This window comes from Stegostoma tigrinum, chromosome 34 (genome assembly GCF_030684315.1).
Source record: "Stegostoma tigrinum isolate sSteTig4 chromosome 34, sSteTig4.hap1, whole genome shotgun sequence".
In the NCBI taxonomy this organism is placed as follows: Eukaryota; Metazoa; Chordata; class Chondrichthyes; order Orectolobiformes; family Stegostomatidae; genus Stegostoma; species Stegostoma tigrinum.
The window spans coordinates 20,349,678-20,362,472 of NC_081387.1; the positions used below are offsets into that span (position 1 = coordinate 20,349,678).

General features: G+C 40.7%; 1 protein-coding gene across 1 annotated transcript in view; it reads left to right on the top strand.

Moving 5' to 3' along the window:
* The window catches only part of LOC125446623 (uncharacterized), a 12,174-nt gene extending 564 nt beyond the window's left edge, over positions 1-11,610 (top strand). Inside the window, exons 2-8 of the mRNA XM_048520331.2 lie at positions 1,024-1,123; positions 5,843-6,181; positions 8,105-8,227; positions 8,428-8,446; positions 8,547-8,590; positions 9,578-9,594; positions 11,043-11,610. Coding sequence (XP_048376288.1) covers positions 1,066-1,123; positions 5,843-6,181; positions 8,105-8,227; positions 8,428-8,446; positions 8,547-8,590; positions 9,578-9,594; positions 11,043-11,195 — 753 coding nt within the window. The 5' untranslated portion in view covers positions 1,024-1,065 and the 3' untranslated portion in view covers positions 11,196-11,610. The remainder of the gene's footprint in view (positions 1-1,023; positions 1,124-5,842; positions 6,182-8,104; positions 8,228-8,427; positions 8,447-8,546; positions 8,591-9,577; positions 9,595-11,042) is intronic.
* The last annotated feature ends 1,185 nt before the right edge of the window (positions 11,611-12,795 follow it).

Genomic DNA, 12,795 nt, shown 5'->3' on the forward strand with positions numbered 1-12,795 from the left:
TGTAGGAGTTGGGAGATCATATTGCGGCTGTACAGGACATTAGTTGGACCATATTGGAATACAGGGTACAGTGGGCTGGTCTTCCTGCTATAGAAATGATGTTGTGAATCTTGAAAGGGTTCAGAAAAGATTTACAGGGATGTTGCCAAGGCTGGAGGGTTGGGGGAGGGGGAATAGACTGGGGCTATTTTCCCTGGAGCATCGGAGACTGAGGGGTGACCTTATAGAGGCTTATAAAATCATGAGGTACATGGATAGGGTAAGTAGACAAGGTTTTCCCCTCGGGGTGGGTGAGTCCAAAAGCAGAGGGCATAGGTTTGAAGTGAGAAGGGAAATATTTAAAAGGGACCTAAGGGGCAGCTTTTTTCAATCTGGAGCTGGTGTGTGTATGAAATGAGCTGTCAGAGGAAGTGGCGGAGGCTGGTACAATAACGACATTTAAATACGTATTTGAATAGGAGCCGTTTAGAGGGATATGCGCCAAAAACTGGCAGATGGGATAATATTCAATTAGGTTATCTGGTCGGCATGGAGGAGTTGGACCGAAGGGTCTGTTTCCGTGCTGTGTACCTCTATGACTATGTTGTACACCTCTGGATGGGACTTGCTCAGTCTCCTTCCTCGGAGGGAGGGATGCTACCACTAAAGTCCCTCCTGATTGAGAGTCCTTCATCGTGACTTCAGCCAGGGTGAATTGAATTGAACTGAATTGAACCCATGCTGTTGGCATCACTCTTCATCACAAACCCAGGCATCCGAGCTAACTGAGCTCACCAACCCCCCTCAACGAAGTCAACGCCTGTCGGAATGTGCGAACTGTTAAAATTAAATTTAACTGATTGATTAACGCTGTCAAGGTAATCAATGATATCTGTATCGTATTCAAACCCGATTCTTTCCTCATTGCTTTTAAAATATCGCTGGCATCACATCCTGTGGGCGGTTTGGGATTGAAGCAAACGCCGTTTGATTTTCTCCGTTCGCGTCAACTCTAGCGTTACACGTCACTCTGCTTCCCCATAGGTCTCAGGCGAGTTCTTGTTACTGTGCAAAGCAAGAATCGAGATGCAAACGATTCAAATGCGGATGTTCCTGAATTTAATGATAGCTCTTTCGCACACAGGTGAGTTTCTGTCCTATCACCCGTTATATACATATAGTGTTTTAACACGGGACAAACCATGAGCCGAAAGAACTGCGGATGCTGTAATTCAGAACCAAAACCAGACATTGCTGGAAAAGCTCAGCAGGTTTGACAGCATCTGTGCAGAGAAATCAGAGTTAACGTTTAGAGTGGAGCAACCTGTTCCTCAGAGCTCGACCCCAAAGCGTTAAATCTGATTTCTCTCTCCAGATGCTACGGGACCGGCTGAGCATTTCCAGCAATTTGTGTTTTTCTTTGTTTCTGAAGGGACAAACTGATCCTTTCAAGGAGAATTCCTTCTTATTAGGCATCGAGGATGATCTTCTCCCACTCCGATGCTGTGAACCCCGAAGTGACTAGACTGTCCACTACTGCACGCGCATACCCTATCACTAGTGGGGGGCGGGGGGATTGGTATTTGCTGAATGAAGTTAACAGGCGTTCAAGTAGCAATATATATGTGTGTGAGAAAGGATTGTGACTAATAATGTGGAGAAACACAAGGTGATACACTTTGGTAAGAAGAGTGCGGAGAGGCAACATTGAATGAAGCTACAAGAGGGATTTGGATTTACATATGCATGAGTCATTAAAGATGGCAAGAGAGTTTGAAAGTGATTAGTTTAGGACACAGAATCAGAGGCCTCATAAATAGGTACATAGAGTACAACTGCAATGAAGTTATGTAGAAGGTGCATAAGACACTGGCCCAGCCTCAGCTGGAGTATTTTAAGTTAGGAAGGGTGTGAAAGCCTCGGAGAGAGTGCAAGGTGGTTTACAGAATGCGGGAGACAATGACAAAGCGGTATTACCGCAGAACTGTTAATTCAGATAAGGTTCTGGGGGTATGGGTTCGAATGGTGGAATCTGAATTCAGCAAAAAAAAATCTGGAACCAAGAATCTAATGTAGACCGTGAAGCCAATGTCGATTGGTTCACTAATGCCCTTTAGGGAAGGGAAAACTGAAATCCTTACCTGGTCTGGCCGCCACGTGACTCCAGGCACACAGTAATGTGGTTGACTCTCAACTGCCCTCTTCGCAATTAGGGATGAGCATTAAATGCTGTCTAGGCAGCGACGCCCTCATCCTATAAATGAACAAAAAAAAGTTCCGGGAATGAGGAATTCCTGTAAAGAAGGTGGATTGGAGAAGCCTGTGCTGTTCTCCTTGGACAACGAAAAGCAGATAGAAGAATTGACTGAAATATTTAAATGCATGAGACGTTGGACAGAGTAAATAGGGCGAAAATGTTTCCTATTTTCGCGTGGAAAGATGGAAAACAAGAAAGCAAGTTGTAAAAGAAGCAAAAATGTTATAAAGAACTTAATTTTCATGCAGCGAGTAGTTAAAGTCTAGATCTGGAGCAGGTGAGACTTGACCCTGGTTCTCCCTGTTCAGTGGCAGGGACACTACCAGTAGACTCCCACCTGACTGAGTTACATAACGTTACGAAGGTGCTGACATGGTGGTTGAGCAGGTCAATGGTGAATAACAAGGCAAAATAATTTTAAGGTGAAGGATGTGAAGTTTAGAGGGATTTTGAGGAAAAACGTTTTAACCCGGAGGCTGGTGGGAATCTGGTATGCATTGCTCGGAAGGCTAACGGAAGCTACACAATCTTTAAAAAACTTTATATGGGCAATATAAATATCATAACATTCAAGGCTATGGACCGAATGCTGGAATATGGGATTAGGGTAGATTTAGAGTGTTTTTTTTAATCGAGTGCAGACTGGATGGCATGATTCTATGACTCCAGAGGAATTTACAGGGAAATTAAACTGCTGTCTGAAAGGAAACAATGGGCACGCTTATGGGGAGAAGGCAGAAAATATAACACCAAGTGAGCTGCTAATATGGAGAGCGGGTGCAAATACGATTACAAAGAAAAATTACAAGAAGCCATTCATCCATACATCGTATGTGCACTATCTGTTCTACGGGCCTCGTGACTTGGTAGCTTTCCCTTGTAGTCATGTACATTGTTTCTATTCAAATAAACATCTATTATCCTACCAAATGCCTTAATCGAACCTGCAATCATCACACTGCCAGGCAGTGGATTCGAGACACAAGCCACTCATTCTGCGAAAAATGTCTTTTTCCCGTCACATTTGCCGCATTTACAAATTATTTCAAAACTGTGCCCTCTCATTCTTAAGAATTTTTAGAAGTGGAAACAGTTTCTCCCGATACTCCATTCTGACTTTTCAAGTGACAGTTTCTATCAGGTCTCTTCCCAGCTTCCCTCGGCCATCCGCATGACTGGAACATTTTTTATAGATCTCTTCTGCACTCCCTCCAATGCATTCTCATCCGTTCCATCGTGTGGTGCCCAGAACTGTACCCAATACCCCAACTGAGGCTTAAAATATATAAGTTGTATAAATCCATGATGGGCCAAATGGTACTTCTGTGCATTGTAACTATTCTGCAATTCTGTGACTGTGTTGAATCCAATTACTTTTATGGGTAGCTTTAACATAAATTCAGACAGTATAGAATGAGGCCGTTTAGCCCCATGGTTCTTTCTCTGGCTTTTTGAAAATGTTATCCTCCAGTTTGTTTCCCATCTTCATTTAATTATTTTCCTTTACAAGTTTAGCTAATTATTTTGTGTAAATTCTTATTGTTAATCAGTTTCCAATATGCTTTTAGCTGGTAAATTCCTAGTTTTATAAATTATATCTATTAAACGTTCTCATCTTAGAAAATTCTGTGGATAGCCACTATAAGTTAATATCAGCAGTTCTGGAAATAACTGACACCTTGGACTCCTGAAAGAACTTTTTACCTCTAACTATAAAAAAACCCTGTGGAAATATGAACTTAAAAATAACACAAATAGCTAGAAATATTAAGCAGCTGTTATGACATGAGTAGAGAGATAATCAGACCTCAGTATGAAACCTAGTTAGGGAGATCATATCCTTATTTTTGTGGTTGGTTAACATTGTGGTTTCTCACTGAAACACATTGACATGCATCTGCATGTAATATTTAAACCAGAACAACTTCTTTTGCACAAATTGAAAAACAAGTGTAGCTAGCTAGCTTTGGTGCAAACACCAAAACAAGAATTCGACCTGTTTTCCAACACCATTGTTGAAAAGATTCAACGCCAGAGAACTGCCATTCCTACCTTGGATTTTCAATCCTTGCTTGATTCACAGCAAATGGGGAAATGTAATTTGCCTGCTTTGGCAGGAAGAATAAAAAGGTAGTGTACTATTAAAATAGAAAGAGGCTGCAAAACTCAGTGGTTCAAGCTGATCTTGGCACCCTGTGCATGAATTACCACAAGTTAGTTCGCATACCGCAAGTAATTAGCAAGACATTTGGAATGTTTTTATCAGAAATGGAATGAAATATAGGTTGGAATTTTATGGCAATTGCAGAGCATATTGATGAGGCCACATCTGGAGTATTGTTTACAATTTCCATCTTGTGCTGTGGGCATCAGAGGCAAACTTAGCATTTGCTACCAAACCCAGATTACCTTTCACATCAGTGGCTTGTTAGGCTATTTCAAAGGCCCTTAAGAGTCAACAAAAATTGCGTTGGGTCTGGAGTTATGCACGAGCCAGATTTCCTTCCCTAAACCATATTAGTAAGCCAGGATGGGTTTTTACAAATATTGAAGACACTTCCACAGTCTTGATTATTGAAGCAAATTAATAATTCCTGGTTTGCTTTTATTAGTAATGTGTTGAACCCATATTCCTAGAGCATTAGCCTGCATCTCTGGATTGCTAATCCAATTAATTTTGCTTTTATTTAACCTATAATCCTATTCAACCTGTTCAGAGATGTTACCACTGCACCACAAGCAGGCCCAATTCCACGAACTTCACACTTAAATGTAAAGTCTCTCAAACTGCAAGTTAACTGATACTTTACACTCACATACATAGGGCCCCATTCATTCATTACTGGCAAGTGAACACCATTGGCAGAACTGACATTCTTTTCTGGATCTGAATAACATCAGTGAGACTGATGGTGGCCATCATTTTTAATAAGCTACGCTCCATCTGGTGTGTGTAACCATAGCACTGTTTGGGAACAGAGTCCCAGGATTTTGACCCAATGACAGTAGGGAACAGTGATATAGTAACAAGTCAGAATGATGTGTCTCTTGGAGGGGACCTCGTGGTGTTCCTAATTCCCTGCAGCCCTTGTCCTCCTATCTGATAGAGATCACAGGTTCAGAAGGTGCTGTTAAAAGAGACTTAATAAAGCACAGCAGTGTACCTTGTAGATGGTTCATTTTACTGCCACTTTGCAATATTGCAGAAAGCCCAAACAATCTGTTTGTTTTTGTCTGGGATAATGTCTATTTCCTGAAATATTGAAACTGCAACTGTTTGGCTAAGTGAGGAGCCTTGAATCAGGGGTCTTCACCTGCATCCCACATATGAGATGGGAAGCCTTTGGGGAATCCAGAAGTGAAGTTGCTGTTCAAACAGATATGAATGTTGGGAATTCTCCACCTCAGAGAGTCAGTTATTGAATATGAAAGAGGTTGACTGTAATTTGGATACTTTAGGATTGAATATCTTGGGGGATTATTCTATAGATATTTGTAAGGTAGGAAATCAGCCATTGGTCTAGTGAATGGTGGAGCAGGCTCCAAGGGCCGGCTCCAGCTACTGATCATGTGTTCTTCTGATGAAATTGTTCCATTGTACTCCAGACAGCGTGCTGATGAAGGAAGTCAAAGTGTTCCAGTCTCCAGATGTCGTGCATGTGACAGAAGGAGCTTCTGTGCAGCTGAACTGTACCTTTGAAACGCTAGGCCCTGTTGGACAAATTGTTTGGAAGCGTGCCTTTGAAAATGCAGAAGTTTCGGTCAGGAACCCTTTCTATGAGAGGCGGCTGGAGACATTGGGGTCTGAGTTATTTGCCCAGGGCAAGGCTTCCATTAAGATCAACAGAGTATCGAAAATAGACTCAGATTATTACTACTGCCAGGTGGAATTCATGACAATTGGGAAAAGCCATGGGACCACAACACAACTTGTTGTAACTGATCGTAAGTGAACAGACAAAAGTTGATTTTAAGAGTTTTTTTTCCCAGTATCATGACATTTTCGTAGCTTATGTTCATGTTATGCTCTCAGATAGCATGTGGGCACTGTCAGTTATCGCCTTACATCTGCATCAGTTTTGGCAAATTGCTTTCAGAAAAAAGTAAATCCAATGGGAACCATTTCTTTCTGGGGATAATTAACGTCTCTTCCTGGTGTGTTGCCCTAACCGACACCAAGGGTAACCATCACTTACTGTGCTCATTGACCTAGGCTGACTCCTCATCTTTGTAACTTGTGACTTTTCTCCATGGACCAGACTCTCCCTATCGTTATCCTCTTTGACATCTTCTCTACCCCGGGGGTTCTCCGTTCCCTCAATTCTGGATGTTGTACGTTGCCCCATTTAAAGAACAAAAAGCAAAGAGCTTTACAGCACAAGAACGGGCTTTTCAACCCATCAAGCCTTGAAATGACACATGATGCCCTTCTAATCTAAAAATATTTTGCCACTAGGCAATCGTATCCCTTTATTCCCTGTCTATTCAAGTATCTGTCAAGATGCCCCTTAAATATTGTGATTATATCTACTTCTACCACCTCCTCTGGCAGTATCTAGGCACTTACTACCCTCTGTAAAAAATAAACTTACATTTCCGTTAAACTTTCTTCCTTTTATCCTAAACCTATGTCCCCTAGTAATTGACATTCCTACCACCTTTCATCTCAACATAGAAGGTACTATCTTCAACTCCCAAAGCTTTGAAAGCTACTCACTCAAAAATTTTCCCTCAATCTTGCCCCCACCCCAGTTCTTTAATGACCAGCTCCTGGAGGTCTTTTTCCATGCAGGTCTTACAGGGAGTGCTTTATGAGAAAGTTGATGCATTGGTTTCAATTTTCCAGAATTTCCAAGATTCCAGGTAAGTTCAACTGGACTGGAACAGGGAAAATGTAACTCCTTTACTCAAAAAGAGAGAGTAAGAGAGAGAGAGAAAGAGAGATACAGAAAACATGAAACTATAGGCCAGTCAGTTAACATCTGTCAAAGGAAGGATGGTAAAAGTTGTCATTAAATATGTTCTGGTGGGACATATTGAAAAAAAAGTAACAGGCAGAAATAACATGATTTTGTGAAAGGGAAATCATTTCTCACTGACTTCTTGGAGTTACTTGTGCTATCAGTAAAGGGGTACTGAGGGATTCTCTATGCTTATATTTCCAGGAGGCATTTCAGAAGGTGACATATTGAAGATAATTGTGGAAATGAAAAACTTGTGGTTTGTAGGGAGCATATGGACATGGATAGGAGATTGGCTATCTAACAGAAAAGAATAGGCGTAAGTGTCATTTTTCAAGAGACAACAAGTGGTGTGCTCAGGGATTGGTGCTGCATTCTCACATCTTTATAATTTACCTAAATAATTTGGATGAAGGGACTGAAGGTAAGTTAATTGAATTGGCTAAAATCACAAAAATGGGTCAGAAAGTAAGTCATGAAGAGGACATTAGAAGGCTGCAAAGTGATTTTAGAGAGATGTTGTGATGGTGGGGTGGTGGGGTTGGGGGGAAGCTAGCGGGAGGTGGTGGAGTTTGAAATTTTACAATAACCCACCAGTCAGAGATGCATGTCTTCACTTCATCGAGTTACTGTGTTTGAGATGGTTGCATTGAGTGAATGTTACTGGAAATTTTAGTTGCATTTAGTTTATTCCTCCATAAGCTGGTTGTAGAGAATTCATAGACTCTGCAATGTTTACTGGTGTGCTGTTATGAATTACCTCAAGAATGGCTAATGTGATTTTGTAGGACTACTACATGCACGCCATCATTCTCCCCATTACATTTTTTCAGAAATGCTTCACATTGCTATGTAAATTATTCAACTGTGTGTTGTGAATTAAATGATATTTGTTATCTTACACCAGAGTATGGAACTGATTGTCCTGACCCACCCATCAGTCAATCATTTTTACTGATGCTGGCACCCCTGGCGTTATTCACTCTTGTGATTATTGTCCTATTCTTTCGACTGTACAGTCAACATAAAGGTATGGTGTAAATGCAAAAGCGGTTATGACTTTTCTGTTATTTTTGAGAATGTGGTTGTAGATTTGTGGCAAGCTTGGCACTGATTACAGGGATTGCATGTGTTATTGCAATTATTATAGCATAAAAGATGTAATTAGCCCAGAAGTGTAAACAAATGTCTTAAATTTCACTAATTTTGTAAACTTTTCTTCCAATTTAGTTTTAGAGAGTCTTAAAGGGTATGTATGGAATGTTTCGCTTTTCACTATGTAAGTGTTGGCTTTTACAACATAGGAACTTGCAATCCATAATTGTCTTTAACTTGATCTTATCTTCCAGGTCACACACAGTCACACATGTGAAAGGAAATGACCGTAGAGATGGTAATATTTTATGTCCATTTCTTATAGTCAAACAATTGTATAGTTAAATATTGAACCAGGTGTTTTTTGGACTATTTTTAACTTTACTGCTGTGATGTACTTCATAAGGGTGTTTAAATACCTAATCTATAAATAGTTGTTTGAAAGTATGAGACATCGGCATGAAATTAATTGTCAATAATCAATAATTTATAATCTCACCTCAAAGAACATCCTTCATTAGTCTTGATCTGCACAAAGCTAGGGCAATAAAATGAACTGCGGTAACACCTTAACCCCTGTCTCAGAATGTTCAGGATGTATGTCCCACTCAAGAAAGTGAAGGAAAAAAATCAAGGATGGCACTTCCCTCAGTTCTGAACTGTTTAAGATACTGACGTCCAGACAAGATCTGAAACCAATGCTGAGTTGGCCTGTTCAGTTGGCATGGTGCTACAATTAGGGAGTTCTTGCTGAGGTACTCTCCAGATCTGTAGTTCAGTGATGTCTCACTTGAGGCATTTCCAAGGTTACCTCATCTGCTGTAACTGAACTGCAGCATACAGACAATGCTTGTGTCTGCATTTACTCCAGGCCAAAGTCAACAGAGGAACATGCACAACAACAAGGCCCTGACACGAAACTTTCATAAGATAAAGTTCATCTACTAACCTGTCCCCTGGTTATCAAAATCCATGATGAGGCCTTCGGCAACATAAAGTATCTTCCATACCTTGTGAGCTTACTATCAACTAGGTCAGACTTTAAAGATGACATTGCACCTGGGAAGGATCCACATGCCAGGAGTCTCATCGCTGATAGTAAGCTGAAGTCAAAGCTCGGCAGAAAGAAGTGCATCTGGCAAACCAGATATTCCACCCTTTGATTTCCAAAACTAGCTACTGTGGGGTTTGAGGAGAGGATGTAGAAACTGTGCTTGGTTGTTTGATGGCAAAGATAACTCATCCGCATTATGTAACTGTGCATCACTGTTTATTTTTATTCCAGAGGCAATTGAAGTTCAGGTAAGATCATTTTGAAATTGTAATTTCAAATAACAATATAGACCTGCATACTACAACCAGATGGTGGTAGAATTGTCACCTATGAGTAGAAAGGCTCTTGCCCAATATTTTTAGCCACCAAACAGGTGCATTTTAAATTAATAAATAATGAGCTTTGCTGGCAACACTAAAATTTATTGCCTGTCTCTAAGTGTCTTTGAGAAGGTGGAGCAAAGCCTCCTTGATTTACTACAGTCTATAGAGTGCAATTATGTCCAAAGGACTGATGAGAAGGCAGCACCAGAATTTTGACCCAGTGAAAGCAAAAGAATGGTGATATAACTGCACTATAGGGCGGAGAGTAACTTGGAGGGGAGCTTGTGAGTGGTGGTGTTCCTTTGTGTCTGTTTGTTTTTAATGTGCCAGAGATTTGACAGATACTGTTCAAGGGAACTTGATGAGTTGCTGCAGGGCATCTTACAGCTGGTAAGACGCTGCTGCCACTGTGCCTGTGGTAGAAGGGATGAACGTTTAAGGCGGTGGATGTGTGCCAATTGAGCAAGTTGTTTTGTCCTTAATGTTCAAAGTTTTTTTCATTGTTGTTGGAGATTCCCTCATCCAAGTGGAGAGCATTCCATCACACTCCTGACCCTTTTGTAGATAATGGGCAGACTTTAGGAAGTCAGGAATCACCACAGAATACCCTGGTCTTGCAAGCACAATGTTTATGTAGCTGGCACAGTTTAATTCCTTGCCAATGGCAACTCCTATGGATGTTGGTGGAAGAGGATACAAGGAGGTAACAGCACTGAATATGAAGGGAAGAGGGTTATATTACCTTTTGTTAGCAATGGTCATTATCCAATAATTGAGTGGTGCAAACATTGCTTGAGTCTGAATGTTGTCCAGATCTTGTTGCATGTGGACGTGGAATGCTTCAATATCTGAGGAGTTTCAAATGGTACTGAGCATTATATAGTCAACAGTGAACATCACCATTTCTGCCCATACATTGGAGAATTCATCTGTAATGCAATAGCTTGGGTCCAGGACATTATTTTCAGGAACATGTGCAGCAATTCCCTACGGGTGAGAAGCTGTCTGAAACGTGTTGGTCTTCCAGAGCAAGCCATGACCTTGACTGAGTGTTGAAGACTGGCCCATTCCAAGGTCCAGGGCTGCATGCTAAGGGATGCACTAAAGCTTAGGGCAGCTTCGGTCAAACCACAGTGGGGAAAGACCACGATCTAAGATGTTTCTGCTGAAGTTTAATAGGGGTGCTCTCAGTTATCGGATCCCCCAGTGCCTCAGATACATCTAAATGGTATCTTACATAAGTAAGAAATACCCGAATTTTGTTTGTCCTCCCTACAAAGACTGTACAGAACCAAACTGCTTTAGTGACTATGTATATAAAGAATTTTATGAGTGAAATACATTTTTGAAATTAAACACAATATTATTTTTAGGAAACATCATCTGGTCCCAGGCAAGAGACAGTTCTGCCTTTCAAAAGCCAAACCTCCTTACCTGTGTACAGCACTGTAAAAGTACTGAGCACTGTTAGAGAAACCACCTCTTCAAACCAACATCTCACCTATGCCCAAGTCACGTTTCATTAAGATTATAAGAGCTATTGAAAAACTGCACTGAAGAGAAAGGCTCCATGAGCGATGACCGAAGTGGTAAAGCATTTGATATGAAGTCAGTTTGCATCTGAGAAGTCTTTTTGTGTATTATTCTACATCTCAGTCAGACCAAAAAGTGATGTAAAAGATTGCAAATGATAAACATTCTCTTTTCATGTCAGTTGTATTTGTTTTGAAGGATTGTGAAATTAGTTCCATTTGAAAGTCTGTAAGAATATCAACATTTTTTTCAAAGAAAGGGTACTTCGGATTATTTTCAAATGCTGGAATGCAGGATGGAAATTCACTGCTTGAACTTGTTTACTGGAAGTCATGTGTCTAAATGAATAGCCATCGGGAATTGTGGCTATTCACACAGCACAACTGGGAGTTGTATGCACATGTAGATTTCAGCCCAGGTGACGACAGTCTTCTGCACTGGGAAACTCCATTGCCAATGTCCCCTGGCATGTGAGTGGATCATGTTGCAATGAATCTCAGCTCATTCTTGAACCTAAGTAATGATCACTGTCAAAGAGGAAACTTGGGGATCTGAATGCAATACGAATCAGACAAGTAACTCCCATCTGTTGGCCATTCATTAATCTCAATCCATAATCACTTGCACAACCTTGTTGAGAGCATTTTACACAATATACTGCAGCCCTTCTGCTCCCTGAATTGTTACTTGTATAAAATTGGGCCTCATTGACCCGGAATAAATCACATGCGACACCTTACTATCACCACCCCTCCTAGCTCAATCACCACAGCTCCCAGTGTCCACCACATGAGAAGGCAGAGGCATTTCAATTTCCGTCTTAAACTTTCCTAAATCAACACTCCATATGGGCACAGAAACGTTGTGATGAAGAAAGAATCAGTTTTCACTTTATCCTTTCTCCATCCGGGTACTGGCAAGACATGACAGTCGAGTTGCTAACTAATACTAGCAGTCATATTACAAAATGTACTGCTCTGAAACAATCACAATTTATTTGGAATGACATAATGGTGCGCCTGGTAGGTCAATGTGAGAACTGGGCAAACAGAGTCATCTCCTTCTCCTGAGAAGCTCGTACAAGACTCTCCTTCACATATCCTGACAAAACTACATCTGAAGAGATCCCAGGGGCAACTGCTTGTATCAATGATAACTGTCTGCGTTTAGTGACACTCACTTATACTGTGACATTGGATTGAAAGCTATCATATTTTAGCACCTTTCATCTGAAGTTAACAATTAATTGGCCTTTTTTTTTGGTTTATCTCAGCAAAATACATTAGCTTATCTTTGACTGGTGTGCCTATGTTATGGCATTCCAAAGGTAAATCCCTGCACTTCCATATTTCAAACTGTGTCAATAAGCTCTGTATTTTTGTTGAATATGTTTTGTTTTATAATAAGTCAATAGTTTTCTTGTTTCTTAAAGTAATCTGGTTGATGAAAGCTTGTTATGAAATAAATCTGCATACTTAATTGGCCATATCAAGAATTGGCCAAAATTCTTTACATCAACTTAAATTAATCTTGTGACCAGCACTCTAGTGGGCCAAGACAAAGACAAAGCAATCCTGAAATAACTCCACAGAG